The sequence below is a fragment of the Anopheles coustani genome, chromosome 3 (assembly GCF_943734705.1).
Source record: "Anopheles coustani chromosome 3, idAnoCousDA_361_x.2, whole genome shotgun sequence".
Taxonomy (NCBI): domain Eukaryota; kingdom Metazoa; phylum Arthropoda; class Insecta; order Diptera; family Culicidae; genus Anopheles; species Anopheles coustani.
Genome location: NC_071288.1, coordinates 93,768,037 through 93,794,524, shown reverse-complemented (window position 1 = coordinate 93,794,524; position 26,488 = coordinate 93,768,037). Strand labels below are relative to the sequence as shown.

Below are 26,488 nucleotides of genomic sequence, written 5' to 3'. Positions count from 1 at the left end.
CTTCTTCGTCGTCGGCAGGACTTTGGCGATGTCCTGGCACAAGTGCAGACGGTGCTGATGAGCATCCGCTAGCCACCGCAGACGCCAGTCGAATGGTTCATTGAGCAATTTGCGTCTGGCTGCGCTTGTTCCGTTGGGCACAGCGTCCTGCCACAACGCACTGCAACGTGAGGCACACCGATCCGGGCACACAATGAGAACGAAAAGAAAAACAATCTCTACAGCATAAACTATGCTCCGCTTTTCTCCCTACAACAACTTTTTTTGCCTTGTTCCACAATCGGGAGTCAAGCGAAATTGGATGGAATTTGAAAAGATTCAATACTTTTTCGAAACTTCCAAACTCATCTCGGTTTTACCGACTTTTATTGGATTGAGTTTTCATACAGCTGTCTTCAAACTTCCCAAATTGTTTCGTATGAGAAAATGTGTGTGAAATTTAAACATAACTGAAGGTTACAATAAAAACCAATATGACTTTTAAAAAGAGAAGTTAATCGAACAAAGGAAGTGCAGTATGAAGTATGATGTAAATAGGTACACAATATAATAATAATTCTTCTATTTTCATTTCCACAGCATAATATCCAATGTTCACTCACATAGAAGTGGTCCCTTTGCTTGAACGAGGAATGCTGTTAAATCGCAAACCGTCCCATCAACTTCAGGTGCAGTTGCATTCTCGTAATGCATTGCACGCACGCAGGCAAGACAAACAGGCGACTCCGTGTTGACATTATCTCTATTCAAAGGGATGCAATGTGTGGTCGTCCTCAACCGCAACGATGCGCCTTGTGAAATGCACCTAAAAGGCAACTGGAACTAACCGTCGATGCAATCGTTCCATGCACTTCGGAGCCGTTTTCCACAAATGGTTTGTAACCGGTGACTGGTTTCATGTTTAAATGGTATGAAGTGGTTGGTTAAGGCGAAGGCGCGAGGATAAAAAGCTTTTCTCAATCGTGTGCGGCACGTGAGGAACTGGATTGCACTTTGGGGAAGGATTGGCGGCACGTGTCTCGATAAGCTTTCCGTTGGGGAGCGTACTCTCTTTCTCTCGCCGGAGGAAAGCTACGATGCACATTTCCCCAATCTGGGTCATGTAAATGCATTTTCTTTTCTCCCTTTTAAAAGAGCGCTTTTGTTGTTTGCAAACAATCGAATTCACGAAAGAAGCTTTCGTCAGGATCCCAGGCGTTCCGATTGGCGATGAAATTGCACCTCAACTCTCTCCTCTCTCTCGCTCTCTTCATTTACAATCTGTTAGCTCTCACGTTTTTGGTTTCATTCGCGAGCGATAATCTCTTCACAGTCCAACCTATCTTAGGTGCAAACTCCCTAAAATAAAAAACGTACCTAAGATAGGTATTTTTCACGCCCAATTTGGAGAGTTAATTTATATAATTGTTAGATTTAATAATTTATAAAAACATTAAAAATGTTTTCCTTAAAGTGCACCTATTGATTTGTTCAGTTTTTTTTTATATGTAATGTCAGACGCTCAATAGCAAACAATTTTATATCCTTCAATCGCTATATCATACTGTGTATTTTGTTTAGAAAGAGCTAACCTTTCTGAGGTGGCGGTCCGCTCGCTTCTCATGTAGTGTGGGATTGACTGTATTCACCGTGGTATAGGCGAACGAAAATCGCAAACATCGCTCATTGCTCTCCGTGCATTCGAAGCGTACGGTTCGCGTGGTTCTCGTTTCTTGGAGCGGTCTGGTATCTGGCGTCGGTTGTTTGTCAGCTGTCAAAAAGTGGGCTGCTGCTGTTTTGCTGTGTTGTCTGAAGGCTCGGTGCAGAAAAATCCGCCTGCATTTGCAGTTTTCCGCTTGTGGTTCGTTTTAGCTACGTGCAATAAGGTACTTATCTAGTGGTGCAACCGTGAACAGTGTTTGTCAAGTGTTCGCTATCCTGTGAGACGGTTCCGGGGTAGAACAAACAAAACACATCCACACGGAAGACAACTCCCCGACCTCGCCTCAAACTCCTTCGGCAAACAGTTGTCCATCGTCCTCGCCCCAGCAAACGATGGAGGAGGAAAACAAAAAACCATACAAGGTAGGGAATTAATAAGCCACCCCTTTCCAGCAGCTTACAAATCGTGCACCTCATGCTTGCGATAAACAACTCGCTGGATCCTGAATGGAAGATGCTGACGATTCAAAACGCGCCACCCTTGTCCTCGTTTTCCCATTCAGGATCATGTTTCACCTTCGGCGTACGAGAAACCGGGGCAAAAACTGCACACACTTAGTTCCACCACCACGCAATCGTGTTACACATCGCCCAAGGAGCCTTGCTTCACGAGATGATGGCGCCAAGGAAGTAATCTTTCCACGCAAGACGCCCTACTAACCCTCTTTTGAGACAAGTGTGCTTCACGCGACACATTGTGCAGCATAGAAAGGATGGGAAGCTGTGTGTGTGCATTAGTGCATTAAAAGAATCCTTCCGCTAGAGGACGACAAATGCATTCGCATGAAATAGCGCTCGACGTAGTTCTTTATTATTTTTAAGGATTTGATGAAGGACATACCGTTTGTAAATTTGTTCAATTAAGATGTTTCTCCAACCTTCCTTGGACACGTTTGATTACTTTTATTACTGCTTGGTATTTTTATACGAAACTTTTAAATGTATATATATATATATATATATTTATATATATATATATATTTTCTGCTGTATGGCCAGGACCCATATGAAAATTTCTCCGTAAGAGAATACATTTTTATTTAATTTGTTCCATCAGGAAAATTTGCTACGTTTAACGGACGTTCCACGTGTTGGGCTTGGAAATTTTCTGCTTCCAAAATTGCCCTTTTCCCGACAGACGGATCTGGTCTGATTCCGTTCCGACGACTGAAAACAAACGCTAATGGCTTTCTAGGAAGCTTTAGGATAATGAAATCATAACAACAAATGGTTGTTGAAGGTGATACGACGTCAGGAGGAAGTCAAGGATGTTGTGGTGAATAACATCTAGAGAGTATCTGGTTTAGATCAACTCGTTTTCTTAAATACATTTTTCATGAATTTTCTTTCTTGTGTCGAACTTTTAGACGGATTACTAAGATAGGATATTTTTTATAGAACAAAACGCTCATGCCTTGCCGTCACGGTTCGCTTTTCCAGACAAGCACCTCGAGTAAGTTCTTCTGGACAACTATTTGACCTTTATATGAAATGAACGCATGACAACCCAACAAAACCACGTGCCCTGTACACGTTTTCCAGCCAAGTGCTGAGACGAAAGACGAACCACGCAGCCATCGACCGTTCCAGACAGCTTGGGTGCGTGGGCTTCAAGAAGAATACTCTAGCGCCAAGGGCATCTGAAGTTTGGCATACGATACGAACGAACGAATTCTTTGTTTTTTTAACAACATTAATTCCACGAATCTGAACCCACTGGCGGGTCTTGCGTGGGAAATTTTTCGTAAAGACGTAAACCATTCATAAAATGTGTTCGAAGTGTAGTAGGTAAAGTATGTCTGTGAGTAAAGTGAAGTGTATTGAATTTCTCTTTCATGAAGGCGTTAGAGAAAAGGTTATTCTCTTCTTCATAAATTACACCATAAATGCACCATTTTACGTTGTTCAACTTTGTGAACATCAATAGAAGATCCCTAGGTTAAAACATTCCTCTAGAGTCATTTCAGATGCTGCAGTATCGATGGGAACTTTCCCTATTACATGGAGATAAATTATTTCCATCAAAGCAACCGATGTATTCCGGTACCGAAAAAGGCCAGAGGGAAACCGGCGAAACGATCGGTGTATAAATGTACATTAATTATTTACCGATTAAGTTTGTGTTTGCCCAAACCACGGTAAGAACGTTGTCCTTGCAAAACCATCTGGCACACGAACACTCACAAACACAAGTCTCTGGTAGAATCAACCGTCCCGTAAAGTGCAAAGTTTGCACCTTCGAGCGTTTCAGTTCGGCGGAAAATTAGTTCCCACCGGTGTATCCCGGCAAAGGCAAGGGCCGCAGTTTCCAGTTGGGATAGCTTTCGGTGATTAATCGATCGGCAACAGCAGGAACGAAATATCATTCCGGCTTATTGACGTTTTTACTTTTATTGTTCTTTTAGGATATTTTCCTCCTGACCCACCTCCCAAAACCACCAAACCTTAGCCCGATTGGTAACCGTTTACGATGGAAGATGGATGAAGTGGGATGAAAAATATCGACCATGACCTAAGGCTCTCTTTTGCCGTTGAAGTATGAAAATGTCCCGACCGCACTTTGGAAAGCAGTAGCACAAAAAAAAAACAAACAGCACATAATGGACACCATTCGCTAGGAAAACCGGCAACCTATCTCGATTTTCCCACCAACCCCTCCCTTGGGTCGCTTTACAGCTTCCCGGCGCTAAGCTTTTGTGGCGCACACCAAAAACCTTGAATGGTGGAGAAAAGGGATACGACAAAGCTGTCACTGACGCGTCTCATTTGCATCATCCCATTCGACGAGATGCCCGGCTCTATTGGCGGTGAAAGGCCAACGCAGAAAGGACGCGCATAAAAAAAGAGAGATAATAAAACGGGTATCCCCTGTTGCGGTCCGGCATTACCATCCTGACCGAGAAAGGAATAATCATCGTCATCCCCGGTGCCTATTACTTCTGCGGATGATGTCACATTTCGGCAAGGCCGAGGCCGACCATTCTGTGGTGCTTTCTCGTGGACGCATTTCGGTCGGGCATAATTCGAGACCCGGCCGGGCCCCGTATCCCTATTACCTTCTGATCCGCGTCCCCGGAACGCGCGCTTGATGGATCTACTCGCGGTAGTTTTATGGAAGCCGGAAGGCTTTATGCTCTTTTTCCACAAAATCCCTTGGCGTGTGGTAAACTCTGCCGGAAAAAAGGGGTTACAATAGACCGTAGACAAACGACACGGCCTTCGACGAAGTGCCGAAGTGTAGGGCGCATTTATCCGGCGAGAGATCGAAGAAGATACCAACCAGAAGATGCTGATTGGTACTATTTTTGGCTTGGCCGCCACGCGTGTCACGCCAACGACTTTAGGATGGAGAAATTCAATTTCATCCTTAACGAACCGCACAAAACGGTGGCTTCACGGTGAGCCGGTGGAAATTTGGTTTGCAAATCGAGAAAAAATATCCACACTAGAGGTTTGCATTGAGGCGTATAATTTCCTTCCTCCAAATAAAAATATGCCCAGCGTCGTACGAAGCAGGAAGGGCGTTTCAAGCAAAGAAATGCAAAATATTCTCCGTTGGCGAGAAACTGAGGATAACGAAAACAATCGGATAAATCCTTGCCCCATGTTTGGGAAAACATTTTATAATGCCAATAGCTTTGGTAGAAAAATTGATAAATAATACCACCATATAGCCTTGGAGTGGTTATGTGGGAAGATTCTCCGATTGTGTCGTTGCGAAATTTCTCGAACTCGTTCCGTGGTGACTGTCGAAGCCACAGTTGTTGTTATGGCGATATTAATTGAGTTCGCGTGCGTCATTGGAAGTCCTGGAAGGATCGTAACCGTGGGTGATATGCCAGCGTCACGCACGAGTTACAATCGCAGTGGTTTTTGCATCAGACCCGCCCGAGCGACGAAGGAATATGGAAGAAAGTTGCATGAGCTCCTCGTGAACAGACAATTGCCAACCACATGCTTATATGTTCGATGCTACAATTTGAAATGCTCTAGCATTGACAAATCTCCGGAAAATCATCGGGGAACGAACATCACTTTACTATCGTCTGGTGGTTCTTGCGCTCGTAACTCATTCGACTCGACTTGTACCAGCAAACGAAGTGTCTTTCGTTGGCTTGGAAGGGTGAACGATTGACCCTTCCCTTGTGCCCTGTCGAGTCGTCGGTTCTCGTACCAAACCGTGACGCTGCATCCTTCTCTGTCCATTCGAAACAATGGCGTACTGATGGCTACGATTCTCAGAAGAAAATGGCCGGAAATTGCTTTCCTTCAACGCTGCCAACGGACGGTTTTATCTCCGCTGAAACTGGCCGCTTGAATGCCGAAGAATCTTGATAGGATTTTTACGATTTCTCAATAACCACAGAACATTTGGGTAAACTGTGTCTCGAACGGAGAATCTGCCTAACTGGCCCAGCCAGTACCATCCCGCATTCGATTTTCGCAGAAAAGGATCAGCAACTTTCCCCCCGCGGTTTGTTTGTAGTGGGTTTTCCGGCGATGGAAATAGGACGAAATAGACCAAACGCCACTAGCCAGACACAGGCCAGTTTATTGTAAATAGAGATTACGCTGGCGATTATTGCGCCCGCGTTCGGCTCGGCATAAGTTAACGAGCTTATTCCGTGCTATCTCTGACCATTCCAATCGCGCGTGGATACTAGAATGCTTGCCCGGGGGCAGCTTTTTATTGATCCGAAGCCATTGATTTTATGGTTTCAGCAACCAAGCTCTAGCTAGCGGGCTCGGTTTGCAATTTCATGCCGTCAACAACAAATCAATGTTCGTCTAGTTGTGAAGGCGAGTTCCGAAAAGCTTCCACCAGGAAAAATAAAGCCAGGATGAAACAGGACCACATCGATAGACCACGTCCTATTCAGTTCGTGCACACTCCACAGAAAAGGGGAGCAAATATTTCCCTCGGCAAACACGGTCTTTGATTCCCCGTTTTCAACGGCTTCTTCGAGGAATCTCCGGACCGTTATAAGCAACTCACGAACTTTTTTCCGAGGATGATCTGAGTTCGCCTGTTATTCTCGTTGACATTTCCACTTGACCGCCGACAACCGGGAACGTACACTGATTTGCGAAAAACTCGGCAAAGAATTCCCTCGGGCGCACGGAAGCAGACAGCATCGTCGAAAACCTGACACACAACTTCATGCTACAAGAAAAGGGACCAAATTCTGCGAAAACTCTTATGAAACCATTTTATTAAATTCGGTCTCGCTTCGGTCGACCTTGAAAAAGTAGCCAAGGTCTGTTTCTTTCCATTCACCTATGTTCCGCCTTTTCTGCCATGGAACGGAGATCTTCCTCGGTCCCCACTGTTGCAATTGAATCTAAATAAATCATTCTAAAGTACTCAGTGTAAAAATAAAACACTTATCTCGTTGGGAAGGACACTCTTTTATCGTGTCATTAAACAAATGTCAACCACCCAAGGTAACGTTTTGACGTGCCCATGTCTCCCGAGCGTCGATAAACTGTGGCACTAGATTATACATTCCCGTACTGTAAGTACTCCCGAAGAAAGTATACGTCCCCGAAGGCTCATATAAGGACCGTCTCTTTTAGCACGCGGTTTCTCGTTTGGGAACAGGCCACTTGCCTGCTTTTTATGATCGCTGGAGGTTTGGCCTCACTGAAGGTTCACTTGGTCCACTGGAGATCGTGCAACCTTACGAGAACGAGAACCTTATAGGAGGACCTTATAAGAACAAAAAAAAGGAGACTGCATCACTTCGGATGCTGCCGGTCTCGGGCGCAATGGAAAGCGCAATAAATTATGCAACATCATTAAGGTGTGCGCTGCTGAAACATTCGGTCGATGTGGGTGTGTGTGTGTGTGTGTAGATGCGATGCAATAACCGTTACCGTCACATTCGCTTAGCACTTTGGCGTTCCTGTGGTGGCTTTCGTTGTGCTTCGTTATATTTTCACCCTCGCTCCTATCGTCCTAGCCTTCTCCTCGCAATTGCATTTGGGGCGAACTTTCCCAGCCGGGCTGGGGGAAAGCCTAATTTATAACTTTTATGGTCGCCTCGGCTGTTTTAATGCAATTTTTTTCGTTCGCTCTCAACCCTTTCCGGGTGGCGGCGATCCGAGCTGGAAAAACTGACCCGGTAAGCATTGTTCATCTCGGGCAAAATTGTCCGCCGGTGTGCAGTTGGAAACTGAGAGCGTTGGGACATGATGTGCACTTTTTCCTCTCCAATGGTGAGGCATATCGGACCGATGTGCTCGTTGGTGTGTGTGTGTGGTTAATAAAATTGTTTCTGTCAAATGTCAGGGTTTTTGGAGCTTCCTTCGGGCAAACTTTCCTGCCCCCCATTTCTGGTGCATGTCATGTTTGGGGATAACTTTTTATTTAATTTGAAATTTCCTGACACCAAATTAGATCCCTTTGTGATGGTGTTGTTTCGAAAAACACCAACCGCCGTGCGCTTGTCCTTGTTTTGGTCATTGGTGTACCCAAAAACGACCACCATCCGATGTCACGGAATGTGATCAAAATGATACCCTCATCGCATGGGAAAATGATAATGTTGTTAGTCATCTAATTTACTTTCCAAGAAACAACTCGCTGCCCCGGTAAAAACAGAAGCATCGTTACATTCAATTTCGATCCAATCAAACGGTCGACTCATTCAAATAACGAAATCGTGCAAATCCGCGCCACGTGGTGTGCTTCAAACGGAAAAGCAACATTTAGTAGTCTCGTCCATCGGTGCCAGTCATGCCGATTGCCCCAAAAAAGCCCCCCCCCTGCTCCCACCCCGAGGGTGATAAATAATTACCACAAAGATCCCTGCTCCTTTTTTGGGTTCCTTTTTCTCCCCATCGCTTCATTTCCCGAGCTCATTTTCCTTTTCAAACGCACCGTGCCAATTAATGGACGGTGTGCTTCTTCTTCTCGCACCTCACGCCATTTACGACGTCCTTTTTAGGGCTTTTGTTAGATAGCAGGGGCCGACCCCAAAAGGAAAGTAAGCCGCGCGTGGCATAGTCGTAATTGAATTGTACCCTCAACTTAACCGGCGAGATTTCGTTCTTTTCGTTTGATGTGTTCTCTCAGTCACCTTTTCTCTTTTTCCGTTGAGGCTTGTCTTCGATTCGGATTCGATTTCTACTTGTTTTATGTCAGTCGCTCGTTGGTTAATCACTGTTTATGGGACTCCCGAGAGGATGTTTTTTTTCCACGAAAATCATTCTCATCCTTTCCCAACATCCTTCGGGGCAATAAAGTAAATGATGCGTAAATAGATTACGTATATCATTGCGATATTGCTACTGGTTTGCGCGATTGCAATACACTTTGTATGTGTGTGTATGTGCGTGTATGTATCCTTGCCTGTTAAGCAAATTATAGGTGTTAATGTTGTGGAGAAATTCTCGGCTGATCCACGGATTTCACGCGGAGTAAACGCTCCTCGGTGGGTGTCGAAAAATGGCTTCCCGTCCCACCACCCCCACGGGAATGCGAGGGAATAATTAAATTGGCAAACGAGCTGAACGGTTATTAAGCTGACATTTTAAATTCGTGCCACGTGGTGGCCGCCACCCACGCACTCTCCCCAAGCGAATGCCGATGGCTTTGAAGTTTGCTGATCGTTTCATAATTGACAATCGGGGTTTTACTCGTCGGGGACGGGGAGTTAAGTTGAAATCAATTTGCTTTTTATTTTACACCACATCGGTGCTTTGCGCGACGCTTTATATTTTTGTTCGAGGCATAGAGTTAAATGCCAAAAGTGTAAATAGTGGAAAAAAAAGATAACATAGATTGTTAAAGTAAACGAAAACTGAAGTTCATTTGACGACAGTTACAATTTGGATAATGGAGACATTTGCTGGTTTGGCTTTCTGTTACGTTAATAGAACTGAAAATATAAAAGCATCAAAGATTGCTTTATAAAATATTTTAAAATAGAGACGTTGCCAAAATTGAATATTTTTTTTTCCAGTCTACTCTGATTGTTTTTCAGAACTATGATCATTCAACGTATCCTATATTTAATGACAGCTGGTAGCCAATGAATACTCTGATCAATCTGATGTTAAAAATCTGCAAACACGAATACTTCTCATTTAATTCCTTCCGTATCAGTATTAATTACCAGTTCGAAGCAATCGTAATTGTCCCATAAGTTAGTGTTATTGACAGATTTTCGTAAAGCCCATTAGACTTTCCCTTCCCTATCCCCCCCTCAAGGCACCTCTTTTTGCCATCATGCACCAACATCATTACGAAGAGATTCTGCTCGGCTGATATAAACTCCAGAACACTGCACAAAGGGCGAACCTACAGCGTGTTTTCGTGGGCCTGGGAAAAAGAAATAAACTTTGTGTCCTCGTTTGGTGGCGACGTGCGTCGAATTTCCGATTACCCAGCAACTCCATTCACCCATTATCGCTAACGATGGTCTTCGCGAAGATGCGAGCTGGTGTGGTCACGAGTTTGGACGAGAAATGAGAGCTCAAGGAGGAAGCCTTCGGTACGAGAAAAAGTAAACATTATCAAATACATTCTGTTTGGCCGTCACGTCCTCGCGTTGGCCGACGACTACTAACGGCAGCGGAATGCTCCACATTGGGGAGTTCAATGAGGAAGGCGTGTTCCTAATTTCCAAAGAGGCCCTTTTTTCCATTAGCGATCGGACGCATGATGAATCTGCTCATTTAATCATAAATCGAACGGGCGCTTTGAATACTTTGTTTCTCCGAATTTTAACAATTTTTTTTAGATGAAGGTAATGTTGTCAACTAGATTTTTCTAAAACTACTGTTTAAACCTTTAATTTAAATAATAACTTTAGCCAACCCAAGCTCAAACCGCTATCTACTACCAACTTCTAACTTTTCTAGATTAGAAAAGGGAAATTTTCAAATCCCGCACGTGCTTTGGCCCGGCCTTTTCCGACAAACGGCGGCACCGGCCATTATTCATCGTCAAATCAAATTACCACATAATCAAATCAACCCGCACGAACCAAGCGCATCCTTTCGACGTTGGGTAAGCCTAGGGTATCGTTTTTTTAATCGAAAATGTTACTGCTTTATCATACGGGATGGGGAAGGGTTTCTTTTTTCGATTTTCCGTCCATTGTGCATTCATTCTGCCCAACTTCTTCGCCGGTGTTTCATTTTTCCCGCATGATTCATGAGCAACGGCAACCGACCATTGACCAATCGATCATAATTGAACGTTAGTCGAGCGAACACATCGAACAGCCACCTCTCAGACACCACGAACATCGACGGGGCCTTTGTGTGAAGATGTCTGTTGCTGGCACAAGTGTTCCTCGGACCCGGCCCTTGATCCACATGGGATGAAGTACCGCAAGAAAAGAGCTTGGAAAAGGACACCCCCCCCCCCCCCCCTCCCCAAAACCCTCTCGACCAAACCGGCCTATGCCTTTGTTCTGTCACGTATTGGCGCTTACGGCAGCTTCGGCGAGGCGCGACGGCATCCACTTTAATCCGTAAACCGCCGGGATGAGAGTAAGCCGGATTGGAGTCAAAATAAGGCAATGAAAAAATGGCCACCGGTATTTTTTTTTTTTTTTCGTTGGTCGACCCAGCATTGTGTGACGATCCTGCACGCCAGGCGGCTTGGCGTCAAGGGACAATTTAAGCCCGTGCCGTACATTAATCTTTTTCGAATGACCAACATGAGATGGAGAATTCATTTTCGCTATATTATCGTTTAAACTGTCAACATCGTTTCCGGGTGGGGATGAACCGAGGGGGGTTGTTTTGTTTGTGTTCGGGTTTTATCTTTTTCAAACATAAATACTCGTATGTTCCGTATGGGGTTTGTATTTCCTCCTACTCCATAAAACGACAACTTTATGTAGCTCAAAAATCTATTTTTCATGTTTCAACGATAGTAAATGACGATAGTTCTTCTCGAGTGTTTGTACCATGGAAGCTGTGTCTACCACTTGATTTTTCCAGTGCTCGAGCAAAACAAAATCGTACGCAGATGATTTCATCCCATTTTGCACCCGCCAGCAAATGAAGCAATTCGATCGCAATAAAAATTGCAGAAAGAAAATAAAGAAACTCCGGCGACGTCTGGAACTGAAAGCGCCCATCTGAGTCGCGTGGAACCATCTTCAAAGGCCTTTTTTTGTTGTTGCTCCTCCTGCGTTGCGGGGTGGAATGTTATTCGACACAACTCGCACCAAAATATGCTCGTTACTTGAATTGAAGCAAAACATTCTGTAAAGCCCGCAATTCTGCGTCCTCGTGGCGCGTCTCCAATGTTACCGTGGACCGGCGGAAGCAGAAGGCAAACAGTCGTCGGCGAGATAAAAAATAAAGGCGGAGTGTTCTGCGAAGGATTTCGTAGAAGTTGGGCGCCGAAATTCGCACCGAGTTGGAGGCATTTTGAAGTCGTGCTGAAGAAAAGAAAAAGTGTAACAAACACACACACACGCCGAATCCATTTATTTTAGCGACACAACTTACAAAGCAGTAAAATGTTGTTTGCAGATTAAAAATGAACCATAACATCATGCGTTGGCTGGGCGAAGGAACATAAAACAAAGCAAGCGAGCTTTAAGTTGCACATAACCAAACAAACACACACACCGAAGTTTTTCCATTATTTTAAACATTCCGCACCCGTCATGCGATAATTAAATCCGTAAAATCACTCCCAAAGCATGAAGTGGAAGTTCTTCTCAGTGAAAGTTGAATTCCTGGAAGATGGATCCGGCCGAAAAGGAAACTCCATTCGGGAAAATGTGCCAAAAGTTAAACACACTCGCGCCCCTGCACACACATACAACGGTGTCAATAAAATATGTATCTTAAGTGATGTTTCGTAAACTGTTGATGCTAAGAATGTACGCTGTACGTATCGTATGGCGTGGAATTCAGTTTCCCGCGCCCGTTCGGATGGCTGAAAGGGAAAACCGGTACGGAACGAAGCGGTATTTCTTTGCGGAACGCGAACGAACGGCGCCAAAAATGTACTTTATTTCGTTTGCTCGCTTTCCCTTTCTTTGCCGATACGTCGACCGAAAGGCACGGGGAAAACCTAACGGGGATTTGGGAAGGGGTGATGAAGCATAATTCAATAACATAAAACTTGCAACATAACGTGTAATGGTTCTCGACCAGTGGGTGTGAACACCGATGCCGACGGCGGTGCAGCAGCGTGTGGGTTTCGGTGTTGCGAAAATGGACACCTCGAATTCCCCCGTCGGGAAAGTTGGCGCTGCGGCAAATACTGCTGGGAAAACGTATCGGGCACTGCAACGCCGGGGAACGTTATGGCAGTTACCGAGGGGTTTTCTTTTTATGTTGGGCAATTTAATGTCCTTTTTTCCTGCCTTTTAAGATGGCAAAACAATCTAACCCAAACCCTCCCGACACCGGTGTGTTAAGTTATTTTAAATCCCAACACTTAATATGAACAAAACCGAGGCACAATGGTCCGAAAGGGCTTAGTTAACTATTTGCAGCTAATCCCGGTTTCCCTCGAGATCAGGACTGTACGCGCACAAGGCATGCGGAAAAACAAATTGCTTTCAGAAGACAAATTAGAACCACGCGTTTTCCCAGATGGTGGAAAACATGAATACCATACGTTGCTGTCGTGTTCCGCTCCGGTAAAATCCTTGCTAGAACGATGGGAGTAGTGCTTTTCAGAGATGGAAAATTATGGAATGAATAAGCGTGCTAAGTGTGACCTCGTTTGCATACACCCGCCCTCCCTCCCCCTTCCTGAGAAGAGCATTACGTTTTTCTTCAACAAGAGCCACGCTTAGTCCATTATCAGGGGGGCGTAGAAAAACATAATAAAATATGTGTTGCAAATCATGACGAATGTAACTAGTTTCATAATAACATCCACACACATACTACATTCCATATGTCCTCGCTTCTGGTGAGCTAAGCAAAAAAAAAACTTAATGCCCTGCTAGAGTATTGGAGGGCATTAAAAATGAATTGTGAATGACGAGACACGAATGGAGGAAATAAGACATAAATATGGTTGTACGTTATGTGTGGGATTTGTGTCCCATCTTTTATGTGATGGATTTGCGTTTCAACCTTTAAGCTTAATTAATTAACCTTATCCATCCTGACAAAAAATTACAAGGAAAATAAAGAAAGAAAAGGTACCCTGTTTGTTTCAGAAGATGATGAATAAACAAGATAAGGAAACTTACCCTCGTTCCGAGAAGCGCAACAAACAATATCCATGATTTATCCTTATCCATTTGCATTTATATCAGATTTTATCGTCACATTATCCTCGACTTCCTTGAATCCTCGCCCTGCACGACCCATCACCTCAACTTATAGTTTCCCAACACGAATTATAATTTTCCAAACGCTTTGTTCAGCACCGACGTCGGCATTGCCATTCCTCCCGGAATCTGGAAGCTCCTGAAGCGGCCGCGCAACCTCTTGAAACTTGTTTCTAATTAAAAACTTGAAAGGTTTCACTTAGACTTCGGTCGTAATTATCATTTCACACTCCACAGTCTTACGCTGGCACCGGCTTTTCTCCAGCGTAATCTTTCATTTTCACCCGTTTAAACTTGAACTGCCACCTTCAGCCCGGTCCGTTCGGAGGCTTTCGGGTGTAACAAGAACCAAGGGTTGTATTTCCTCAAACTTCTGAGAACGTAGCAATTATATATTCTTCTTGAACCAAGCTGTTGTTGTGTTTTTTCCTGTCGCTCGCTTTAGTTATGCAAACACTTTTTCAAGTCAATATCTGCTTCGGAAGCGTCGTAAACCTGTATCCGGCGGGGCACGGGAAATGGTACTGTCGGATACTTTTCCGGATGCTGCAATCGAACCGTGCTTCCTAAGAGGCCATTTCCGATGGCCGTGTAAATGTTAGTAGCTATGAAACCCGGTGAATGTAGGTCAAATGGAATTCATTAAAAGCATTTCCGGTCTTACGTTCGGCATTCGTTGAATGCCGCTGCAAAGTTGCGTTGGGTGTTTCGCACAATAAGAAACAAGCAAGTTCAACTACATAATCCGGAACTGCAGCTGGCAGGGCTTGATTATGGCTTTTCCATCCATCTTCTTTCAAGTGCTCAATATTCAAAAGCAATCACCATTGTTGTACCGATGTGCATTCTATCTGTTCCGAACACAGGCGTGAAATAAGAAGCGGGGAAAATGTCTCTACCACCAACGAAAAAGGAGTTGAATAACGAAAACCGATTTCAGCCACGGGAAGTTTTCGCCCATCTCAGTGAAGTTATTGTTTTGTGGTGGAAATTTATAGACTGCTTCTGTGGTCGAACGATCGAAATGTCCTTCGGTAAGTTAGTCGCCGCATACAATTTAAGTTTTGACATATTTCATAATTTACTTGCCCCAGTTAGAAAATGGCGTTAGGAGTTTCACAGCGGAAAAACTTTGCTCATTTCCTTCTTCCCTGAGTGGGAACACATACTGGTTTTGCTGTAGTGTAAATACGAAGGAGGATGATAACCATATTTTAAAAATAATAGTGTTTATGTTTTCCACAAAACAATTCTCTGTATTAAATTGCAAAAAATAGAATTTTGATAGAACAATCCGATAAAATAATTTTAGAAAAATTTCACATCCCTGAATGCAACCAATGACACAAGGCAAGTTGCTCTATGGTTATGAAAATATAGTTTCTTTACAATAAAAAATATATAACAAGAATACATAATTATAGTATTGAAAATTAATTATTCTAACAATTTTAAATGAAATATGATGATCTGCAAATCTAATCCCATTTCGTCATTAGGTTCGAAGTTTAATTGCTTTCCATAATAAATGCATCGAAGCATTTCAATTTAAATGAACACAACCGGAAGCCATTCACGTGTCCGGAGGACAGCAGTGAGAACAACTTCATGTCGTTGATCGTAAGAGTCTGTCAACCGGGTCGGCTTCTTTGTCAGGTCCAAATTTCAAATTCCCCACCCGCTCCCAAAGCCATCATCGACCGGAAATGATCCTGCTCGAGTCACCACTCAAAACACACACGAACGCACATCCAAAGGGGGGACATTGCGGTTCCCTCTTGTCACACTGTCGGAAATTGGCAGTGCCAAAACATTGTCAAAACGGCCTGTGGGCCACTGTTGACCTCCCCCTCCCCCCTAAGAGTGACATGTTGGAGTTGGCGGGAGTCAGAAAGCATATCGTCAAGCGAGCACGTGAGCCAAAATGACAAGCTCCGATGTTAATTGGAATCGATGAAAAATGGAGCGGAAATGGCAATGAATATTTGATTGGTGGAATGTGTTCCGGCGGAATTTCGGTTATTTTATGTCACGCCACGCTCGCCCGCCCGCAGCCTCTGGAAGAATTTGAAATCTGTGATGCTGCCTCCCAACCCGCTCTCCCTCACATGGACCTCCGACGCTTGTCCCGCGGGGATCTCCTCGCATCATTTGTGGCCCAACGTGCCGTTTTCCTACATTCCGCAATGAAATACAAGGACGCATGGCTGGGAAGAGGATGTTATGTTCAAATGTTAATGTACATTATCCACAGCGTGGCTGGACACCACCAAGTTCGCCGATGATTCCCCGGCTTTCCCCCCACCAACTCCGTTGACGTAGATTAATTGGATTTCGTTTGCGTGAAAAATGTTGGCGCATTTTATAGTGCACTGCAAGAACGCTTCGTCAACGAACACCGATTGCGGGTAGGCTTTCCTTTAAATTTATTGCCTTTTTAAATCCACGAGATTTCCATCAGCTTCGGCTATTTGCAGTTTAAAAATTGTTTATCAAATGGTGTCGTAACTCGTCACTTGTATTGTTCTCTATATTTGTTAAAATTTATGTACAACTTTTACGTTCGTTTTCCTTTTTAGCTGACCTTAATTTTAGCTTCTGTTTCTAAGCTTCTCCTTATCTTCCGTGCTAATGACTAATGTAATTTACTGCTTTCTTCACACCACATTAATCCATTCCGTCACCAAAAAAACCATCGCGGATCGTTAAGCCATTTTGTTACAGGTTGCTGTCACACCTTCCTTCCGTCCCAAAACATAGCACACGTCGCACGTCGATCGCAGCCACCGTCATAACGTGTCCATTATCTGATTAATTTCTGTGGGAAGGATAATACAGTTTAATACCATCTAAAACTTTCATCCGACGAAACCGCGGAGGGAGTTTGTAAGGTGGTACGGAATTGCGGGGAAGATACAGGGAAAAGAAAAAACAAGATACGAAATATAAATAGCGAAGCAGCAATCGAATCAACCGAAAAGGCTCGCTCCCGCCTCCGAACCGGACAAAGTGCCTACCGGGCCACTTCTTTATGCTAGATTACTTTTCCATCCACTTTTTGATGGCCGAATGATCGGTGATAGAATTGGGGCGGAAAAAAGGATATAAACACACACACATATATCAGATGATTGGTTATCCGAAAGTGGAAAAGTGTACCACTTTATCCTAACGGCGTTTCTAACGTTACGTACTGTTTTAGGCCAGAAAGGAAGGCAATCGAAGGATATCGTCGGGCAACAAAAAAAAAGGAAAGGAAAATAACTCATTGCTTGCGGCAATCGTTCCGATCTGATCGGTAGGCAAACGGAAATAGGAATAAAGGTTAGCAAACTTATTGCATTAATAAGTAATCGATTGCCACACATACGACACCGGAGCCCAGGAGAGTTGTGTCGAGTTCATCTACTTCCGCTGAATTGGTTATTTCATGTTTTCCTTTAGCTGCTAACGTGGGCTTGTGTGTGTTTTCCCAAGGCTTTGAGTCATCATCAAGCAGCAGGAAGGTTAAAAGGTGAAAGAATTTCGTCGTTTCGCTCGAATGAACCTGTTCAAACATAGCCCTCAGGTAGCGAACGATAATCGAATAAGACATTATTTATCTACTTCTCCTATCGACAAAAGTGTCCGAGTGGAAATGTGTCTCCCTTGGGGCGTTGTGCTAGTTTCAGACTAGCTTAGATCCGAGTGTGCCGCAATGATTTAGTGTAGCGGAATGCCTTTCCGATACTTTTTTTTTCGTGATCTATCATAGTTACCCTTGCTTTATTTCTAGCTTAGCCTTTGACTTTTTATAACTCTGTATTCGATAGCATCGTAAAATATATTATACTTTGTATTTTCTTTCATACTGAATATAACTTTTTTTCTATCTCCAAGCTTTGAAATTACAAACGAGAAAGGATGGTTTTCGAATTCCCCCTCACGCCATGACACCTAACGGCTGTGTGAAAAATAACCCAACCAGCGAAACACGACCGTTCATCATAATTAAGGTATTTCCCCAGTGGAAGGACCTGATTGCACTCGCCGCCCATCGGTAAACTTTACCACACGAGCGAACCTTTAAAGCGAGAGTCCGCTCTTCTACCGGCCCGCTAGTTATATGTAGCTTCCAAGGGGGTGCTATGAAAATGTACCGACCTTTGCCTTCACAAACCACCGGGCGCCTCCATCGGGTGGATCGGGAAAAGTCCTAGTTCCACGGCGAGCCAGCTGGTTGTGTTTGCGCAGGCTATTAATTATAATCATTCCAATTTCATTCCAGCCGGCTGCAGCCATTGTGGCATCGTTTCGTTTTGCGCTCGGTTCGGCAATGGGGCTCAAGAATCCTTTTTTTTTAACTCATCGGAATACGAGTTGGGAAGGATAAAAATTCCATCGTCCAACTTTTGTCCAACGGCTGGAAATCTTGGACCGCCTCTGATTGATCAAATACTGCTGCGCTGAGTGGAATAATTTATTACTCTCTACCGTTACCCCCATCTTCAGAAGTTCGTGAGTTGCACATTAAAACAAAGTCCGGTGGAAAAATTAGGTTATTTCTGCATTCACGTTGCGCTGTCTCGGGGATTGAATACGATTATCATAACCTTCACCGTAGGGATGTGTTCTGGGACAAAAAAAAAGCCTTGACTAACATGCTGGTATGTCCTTGTTCCACACCCTCCGGCGGGCGTACCGGGAAGATCCCCGCCACACTGGATGAAGCTGATGAATGTGAATAATACATTAGCCACCACCAGCAGCACACACACACAACACATGCCGGTGCAATCTACTCTATCAAAACTCCTGCCTGGAATCCTTCATCCCACCTCGCCCACCCGGAGCTCTAGTTCTTCACATGCGACGAGACGAGGTTGTGCCTACAACCGTGACTTTCATCCGCATCGTTTGCTTGGCTATGGGACTCCCAGGCGTAATACTTACCCGGGCATAATAGGACGGTCTAGCGGAAAGGTACCACGACCTTCAACCCACGCCGGGAGGTCCTTCTTTTGAGTGCCCCTATTCCACGTAACATAACATTATGATTGTCGTACCGGGGTTGTGTGTTCCTTGCACTAGCAAAGGTTTTTTTCGGGGCCACCGAAAGCGGATTGTTGTGACTAAACGGATTTTATCGTTTCTCAATAAAGGACGCCCATTGTTGGCCGAACAGTCACACGCGTTCAGGTTTGCGGAAGCATAACTGCTGCCGGCAAATAAAATGGCATAATTGATAGCCTAACGGCGAACGAGGAATGCACGACTGAATTCTAAAGAAAGGGTTATTTACCGGGAATCATTAGGAGATTTTAAAGAAAACATAAGCCCTTTTTATCATTTATTTATATATCAGTGTGTGACTGTAAGCCGATTTCGTCTGTAAATAAATCCAAATCAAAACATAACTTGTTAGTTAGGAGAAATTATCCCTGGAGAAAAAAAAGGTCTGCGAAGATATTCCTTCCCAGAACATAACAAAGATGATAATATAAACTAGTCCAAAACAGGCAAACCTTTAGTCATTTAACCAACCCCTAATGAGCTCCCATTTTAGATTCTTCGTATAACAACTCTGTAGAATTATTTGTTTAGTAATCAATAAGTAAGACTCAACCACACGCGTCTTCCTTGCTTATATTTGCACAACCGACCGTTGATAGTAATTAATATAACACTTTCGTCCTTCTTCTGCAATCATGTATTCTCTCCTCCGGGATCATTTGTGTGTTTTCATCGAAAGACAAGGTATCGGTTCAGTTCGAAAAGAAGAACACATCTGTGTCACCCTTCCTGGTAGCTTTGGAACCAAGTCAGTGTCGTTGAGAAATCCCATCACAACCTCAAATGAACCACACCGGCAGGAACGTATCGTATGCAAAACTAACAACCACACCTGTTTCCATCTTCCCCCATCGTTTTTGTGTGCACATGGTGCGAGGCTTCTTGTGATGCATCCCGACTGAAGACGTAGTCGTTCGAACAAAAAGGGATTCGGTATGATGGAGTACCGTATCATTTGGGTTGACATATCGTATACCTCATGCGGGAGGCACATTCCTAACGCATCGATCGAATGCACGCATGAAGTGGGTTGATGTTTTCGGAAAACGATCAATAACGTTCTCTCATCAAAAAACGTATAACATAATTGGCCCTTTTTTCCTAAGCGAAAAGTTCCCCTCGGAGGGTCTGAAAAACTCGCCGATGCTGGTAGTTGCCAAATCTAATCTATCATTTACGCTCCAAAGTTAGTTTTATACTTGTTTTCGTTCCGTTTTCATTTGCCTCTTTTTTAATTGTGTTTTCAAATTCCTCTCGTTTATTCAATTGTAGATTAAGGACGTGACGAGAGCGATCAAGAAGGCGGTCGTGGCCGGCACGCTGCAGGAGGTGCGTACGAAGGCGGCGGAAAAGTTTGACCGCACCGATCTACCGAACATCCATCTCGACTCGGACGGCACCGAGGTGGACGACGAGGACTACTTCCAGACGCTGGAACCGAACGCCGAGCTGATAGCGGTCTTCACCGGCGAACAGTGGATCGATGTGAGTTGTCCACGAGCCTTGTGCCTACCCTCATTGTCTTACCGGCTTCGAGGGTTCTTGATCTCATTATCATCCCCTCCCCCTTCCGTTTCGCCCGGGTCAGGATAACGGAACCCCGACTTGGAGGCGCATTAATCTTCCGCCGGTTCACGAACATTTATCCTAGAGAAGTTTTCCGTGAAAAAGTTGTAGAATAGAATGTTGGATTCACCCCCAAAAAACCCAAGAACCACCTCAATAACTTGTAGAAATGTCCAATTTGGTCACCCGCGGCATGGAGGGTGAGAAATGTTGATTAATGGTGACACTGTTCGAACCAAATTTGAAGCACAACTGTTCCTTTTCCTTACTCCCGAACAAGAAACACAAACTAGCGGCATGTTAATGGATCTTCTCCGAGGTCCTCCCCGTCCGGTGGAACAGATCCGTAGAAAAAGCACTCTTCCCTTCTATGGAACTTTTTTGCCGGCGTGGCATCGCCCGAGGAAGTTACTTTCTTAACCTTTTTTTCCCTTCCACTTCGGCCAACCTTCGTTGACTAATGCACTTAATGACAAGTTTTAGCAGCTGTGAATACCAACTGTGGACAAAGTGGATGGTGGTGGAGACAGCCTTACATGGCATTACATCAGGGGAATAAGTTTCAAAGAACCGCCCGGAGATCCCGTGAAAGGAAATTGAATGAAAAGGCTTGAAATGTCAAGGAAATTAGATTGACAAACAAATTTCAAAGTTTTCTCCTCCCGAATTTCTTTCCCGTAACCAGAGAACAAATCAAATAATCAGACGAAACATGCTTTTCCGAAATTGCACAAGAAACTAATCGAAATGTCTCCCTCTCTTTCCCAAACGGCAGCCGACACACTACGTGACGATAACGACGCGGCGCGACTCGGCCGACGTCACCGACAGCCCCGAGGTGGAGCGAATACATCTGAAGAAGCTGGTCGCGCAGATGAAGACCAACCTGTGCAACGTGTCGGTGCTGAGCGAGCCGGACCTCGAGCTGCTGTCGAACATGGACCCGAACTCGGTGGCCGACATCACCGGCAAGGACTTTATCGAGCAGCTCAAGGAAGCCTCAGGCAGGTTAGGGGGCGGCGACGAGACCGGGATGTGGTTCTGGTTGCTAGAAAACCCCCATCGCGAACTACCGTCTCCTAGTCGATGATTTTACTTTTCCGCTTTCGTTTGCCGTTTTCGGTTTCGGGTAGCAAAGTAGTGCGAACGGTATTGTACGGCTCGTGTTGGTTTAGGTTGTTCCGTTCGTTTATTTCATTTACGTTTGGGAATGGTTCCATTCACGGCTTTCGAAGTGTTTCTAATTCAAGTAGATTTGTAGATCGTTGCATTAACCATATCGCACCGCTCGTAGAGGGCTCATTAACTCACTTCATGGTACGGCAGGAGTTAAACATCACTTATCTAACCATGTATTTGATAACAACTACATCAATTCAACTAATTAACATTCACTCACTTCCACGATAGTGTCTCTTCATCATTATACTTTCATGGAACATGAGTTTAACTGTAAAATATATGAACAATCGTTGAACGTTGAATGAACATTTGAATACGAAAATAACACTCTGTAAATTCTTGTGTTGTGCACGTTAGTTTTTAAAAACTGTTTGTAACATACTTGAATCGTACATTTCGAAGCAGTATCTGTTTTAATTTCGTTAGAAAATCAAAATTTAACTGAGTAGGATCCCTTCCTTCATGTTCCATTTTCATTCTTATATTTCATCTATGAATCCCACAGAATCCTGCATGAAAAACGAAAGGCTGCTGACGCAATTGAGCTGCTAAGGATCATTGCCAAGCAGCAACCGATCGCAACAGCACCGGATGAGGAGCAGAACGATCACACGACTGTCGATTCCGCCGACGATCTGCAGCTCCGTTCGTTCCTGTCCTCCGTTGCGCTGCGTCCCGAGCGCACACCCATCACAAACCAACCCATTGCCCAGCGGTCCGAAACAACGGCCGCAGCGGCCGAATCCTTGTCGCCTTCATCCTCCTCGCCTTCTACCCCGTCGACCATCGTTTCGATTCCGGCGACCGTCGACTCGACCCCGGATGGCAAACAGCACAATATCACCGTGCACCTGGAGTCGGCCGTACGGAGAAGCAGCAGCGGTGGCGATGCCGAGGAGGACGCGATCGTTTCGGTCTATCCTGACTCTCAGTACTCCCTCAAGGCAGCCGGTGACAACGCGCACCATGGTAAAGCCATTTGATATTTAATGTACCAGATAAACGTTTGTCATAAGTAAGCGTTTCTCTGCCAGATTGTGTCCGTTTTGAAGAAAAAATGTGCCAAATCGCCAATTGTTTACTGTTTGTTATAAAAATTGGTGTAATTTCTTGTTTAGATTGAATGATTTTTAAATTTTTAAATTGAAGGCCACAAAGGCCTTTGAAACAGCTTCTTGAAAAAAATAATCAAAATCCAAACTTTACCACTCAAAGATGTCGTAAGTTTTAAGAACCAAGGATTATTTGTTAAATTTTGTGATTTTCAATTTCAAGTAAAGACAAGATGTGAAAAATGCTAAATAACAAGCCTGTTAAAGAAACGTGTATCTATCAAAATCAATCAATTATCCCAACATGTTAACCGCCCGTAAGTGGTGCCCGATCGACGGAACAAGGAAACAGAACGGAACTAATAATCAGCCGAATAAGTAACATTTATTTAACTGCCAACAATGCCATAAGCATAAGTAAACAAGTGAATAACAATTACAAGAGGTAGTAAAGCGTTGCACTGCTTATACGTTAGTAAAACATCGATTCTAGCGCACGTACACACCCAACTTACATCAATAGTTACAGCCACGTGCTGCGCCATGTAGCGAGAAAAATTATCTGCAATTTAACAGCCTCGTTCACCTGCTAGAAGATATCAAACAAAAATGTCCCACTTGAAGGCAAAGAGTGTATTTTCGCGCACAAACACACCTGAGTTACACTTTTAGCCATACACGTGCTTACCTAAAGCAGCATGAAACCCGAATAGTAATGCAAACACAGGAAAGAAATAGTTTTAGTATATCGTCCTACGTCTTCAACCAGCATGAATAGACGAGCATATTACACGTGGAAACACACTTTTAAGCAGACTTGAAAAATTTGATAGGAACGATTGGACAAAGTGGGATTCAGATACTAATAAACCACAGTGAAACGAACGAAAAAAGTATGAAATATAAACGAGAAAAATTGACTTAAAATAGATACGAAGAATAACGAGAGAACAAATTAAAAAAAAAAACAAACAAACATACGCTGGGGTTATTATAAAGACTGAACAGTTCATTTTAGTTGTTCGCCATAGGAAGCATGCTCGGTGTAGCCCACCCTCATCCAGTACACATTCCTTTTATCGAGGCAAAGGTCGGAAACGGTCATCGAAAGCACCTGCGCTCCACCAGCAATGGCGATGGAAATGAACTGTCTAACATTAAAAATAACTTTAAAAATAATTAAAAGCATTTGAAGAAACAGGAGAAAAAACAAGCGGAACGATGGAAAGCGAGGTGAAATAGGCTAGAATACTGTAGGATACAATCATACGGAGTAAAAGTTGAGCCACGTGGCATCTTGCTGCGAGCTGGTTTTCGATACTGCACAACCTATCTTGAAAGAGGCCTACACAACACAAGAAGCACCCCCTTCAATTACCGAAAAAAGATCAGCAAATTGACGAAACAGTTTGGCTTCTTCTATAATGGATGCAAATATCATAAATCTTTTATGCGAAAGGAGGCATCCATAAACCTTTTCTATAAAGACACTAATCTGAAGCATGCTACATGGAACCAACTTTTGTGTCGATCTTCAAAAACACAACACAAATATGCAAAAAGAAATCTACAACACATGGTAACTCGGCACGAAGTGCACCAGCGTTAATTGCACAGAGATGAATACAATGAAGGATACACACAGTTTTGAAGTTCAACGGGTTGGTATAAATTTGGGAGGAACTATTTGAAGACAGGCCCTTGTATCAATGAGGGCATCAAAAGACAAACAACTAGCTGTTACTCTCAAAAAACAACCAATCCATTTTCCCGACACCATCACGATGCAAAAACTGTACTTAAAACTTACCAGTCATATTTCGCAACACCTGAAGCATTAACAATATAATAGGCTATAGATTCCTCTAGTGGAAACTTGTGCATTTCGGCAATTATATATAGTTAACCAAGAGCAAGAAAATCTCCAATCCAACAGAATCCAATGCCTGAGACATTAGAACACAAGTTACAGAGCTGAAGAAATACTAGGACACGGTTATATGCATAAACATGACACCGGCACCGGGCATTATCCGATAAAGGAAGCGCAAGGAACACGACGACCGCAAATCGAGCGCGCGCAGTCTACTGAATCTAACAAATAATAAAATACATTGTTTTACTCATACGTTTAGTAAAAAAGAAAAAAAAGTGTTTTATGGGTGTTTTATTTTTTGTTAATCCGACTGTTATCTTGAGAAAATGTAAGAATCCTAAGCCCTGCTATTCTTCTTCATAAGAAACGGTCAAAATTATTTATTTGTTAATGCAAAACAATAGCAGAGTATTGACCAACATGTTGAGCGGAACAGACGATGATCACTTGACCTGCACGTTTTTCAGCGTCTGTGCCTTAACCACTCCCTTTCCGGGCACGACAAAGGTTCCATCCTTGTAGCACGCCACCAGTTCTCCGTTCGTTTTCAGGTCTGGAGCAACGGTTTCGAAAATTTTCTTCTTCGGATTCATAACGGCATCCGGTACGCGCGGGTATCCCTCGACGTGCACAAGATCTCCCGGAACGGAACCTTCCGGTGGTGCCAGTATTTCCACCTTATCCGGCGTCGAGGCACACATGAGCATCGCTTCCGAAAGGATGCCGCGCATTTTGGCGGGCTTCAGGTTACACAGTGCCACCACCAATCGGTTCTGCATCTGTTCGATCGGAACGAACTTCACCAGCCCGGAGATGACGGTTCTAGGATTCGGCTCACCGCAGTCAACCTTCTCCACATACAAACTGTCCGCATCCGGATGGCGCGAAACCTCCACAATGCGCCCGATACGCATATCCAACCGACCCACGTCGATCGGAGGTTCCTCGGACGGTGCGGCCGGTTTCGCCTCTCCCGCTGGCTTTTCTTTTTTCGGCTTCTTCTCCTTCGGTGGTTTGTTTTCGTTTTGTTGAGCCTTCGCTGGCTGGGCTGACTCTGTCTTAGCGACCGGTGCCACTGGTTGCGGGGCAACGGGTTCAATCTTTACCGTCGCGGGACCTCCGGCACGGACTTCGTCCGGTGTTGGCACAGGAATTTGTACCTTTCCGTGAGCTACCTCAAGCGAAACCAGCTTCTTCAGGCACGAGTCGACCTGTTTGCGCAGTGTTTCATTTTCCGCCTGCAATTGTACAATTTTTTGCTGCACTTGTTCGTTGCGGATTGTTTTCAGCTAAAATTGGACATTGAAAGAAAAAAATAGTCAGGTCAATCAACCTTCAGCATGCATATAAAAATATAAATTCTACTTTGTGCATACCTCCTGCTTCAGCGCGGCGAGTAGCTCCTCCGCCGCCTTATTGTTGGCCAAAATGCGTTCTATGTCGCTCATTTTCACTATCCGTGGCACGGAGAATATACGTTTCACTAGTGCGCCAAAGGTGACACTGAACATTTACCAAATCCAAGAAGGACAAGTGATGCCGGTAGATTTGCCGCAAGATTTCCCCAAAATTGCGAAACCAAAACACCTCATCCACGAAGGGAAATAACAACGTGGAAACTGTCTTTGTTGTCAAAATAGACCGATTTGAATTGTTTACATCAACGGTTGACAGCACAACATTCGAGATAACATTTTTATGTGATTTTAGTGTAAAAATTATTTAACAAACAGCTAATTTTATTCTTCTAAAATTATTCTTGTACAAAACTTTCACCTGGAGTTCAAACA

General features: G+C 44.0%; 3 protein-coding genes across 3 annotated transcripts in view; 1 reads left to right on the top strand and 2 right to left on the bottom strand.

Moving 5' to 3' along the window:
• Positions 1-26,488, bottom strand: part of LOC131260675 (alkaline phosphatase 4) — a 328,385-nt gene that overhangs the window by 259,158 nt on the left and 42,739 nt on the right. The gene's annotated exons all lie outside the window — the stretch shown is intronic.
• On the top strand, positions 1,711-24,061 carry LOC131260682 (DNA fragmentation factor subunit alpha-like). The gene is made up of 4 exons (XM_058262475.1): positions 1,711-2,064; positions 20,295-20,507; positions 21,364-21,596; positions 22,276-24,061. Exons 1-4 carry the CDS (start codon positions 2,035-2,037, stop codon positions 22,751-22,753), a joined length of 954 nt encoding a protein of 317 aa, XP_058118458.1. The 5' UTR covers positions 1,711-2,034; the 3' UTR covers positions 22,754-24,061.
• On the bottom strand, positions 24,950-26,285 carry LOC131260681 (aminoacyl tRNA synthase complex-interacting multifunctional protein 1). Its single transcript, XM_058262474.1, has 2 exons — positions 26,075-26,285; positions 24,950-25,987 (listed from the first exon to the last, which is right to left on the bottom strand). The coding sequence occupies exons 1-2, from the start codon at positions 26,207-26,209 to the stop codon at positions 25,142-25,144; spliced, it is 981 nt and encodes a 326-aa protein (XP_058118457.1). The 5' UTR covers positions 26,210-26,285; the 3' UTR covers positions 24,950-25,141.

Excerpts from the sequence above, each read along its gene's own strand:
- LOC131260682 (XM_058262475.1), top strand. The coding sequence starts at position 2,035 with ATGGAGGAGGAAAACAAAAAACCATACAAG. Across the intron at positions 2,065-20,294 it reads AAAACAAAAAACCATACAAG|ATTAAGGACGTGACGAGAGC; the intron begins GTAGGGAATTAA and ends ATTCAATTGTAG. Across the intron at positions 21,597-22,275 it reads CTCAAGGAAGCCTCAGGCAG|AATCCTGCATGAAAAACGAA; the intron begins GTTAGGGGGCGG and ends TGAATCCCACAG.
- LOC131260681 (XM_058262474.1), bottom strand. The coding sequence starts at position 26,209 with ATGTTCAGTGTCACCTTTGGCGCACTAGTGAAACGTATATTCTCCGTG. Across the intron at positions 25,988-26,074 it reads TCGCCGCGCTGAAGCAGGAG|CTGAAAACAATCCGCAACGA; the intron begins GTATGCACAAAG and ends GTCCAATTTTAG.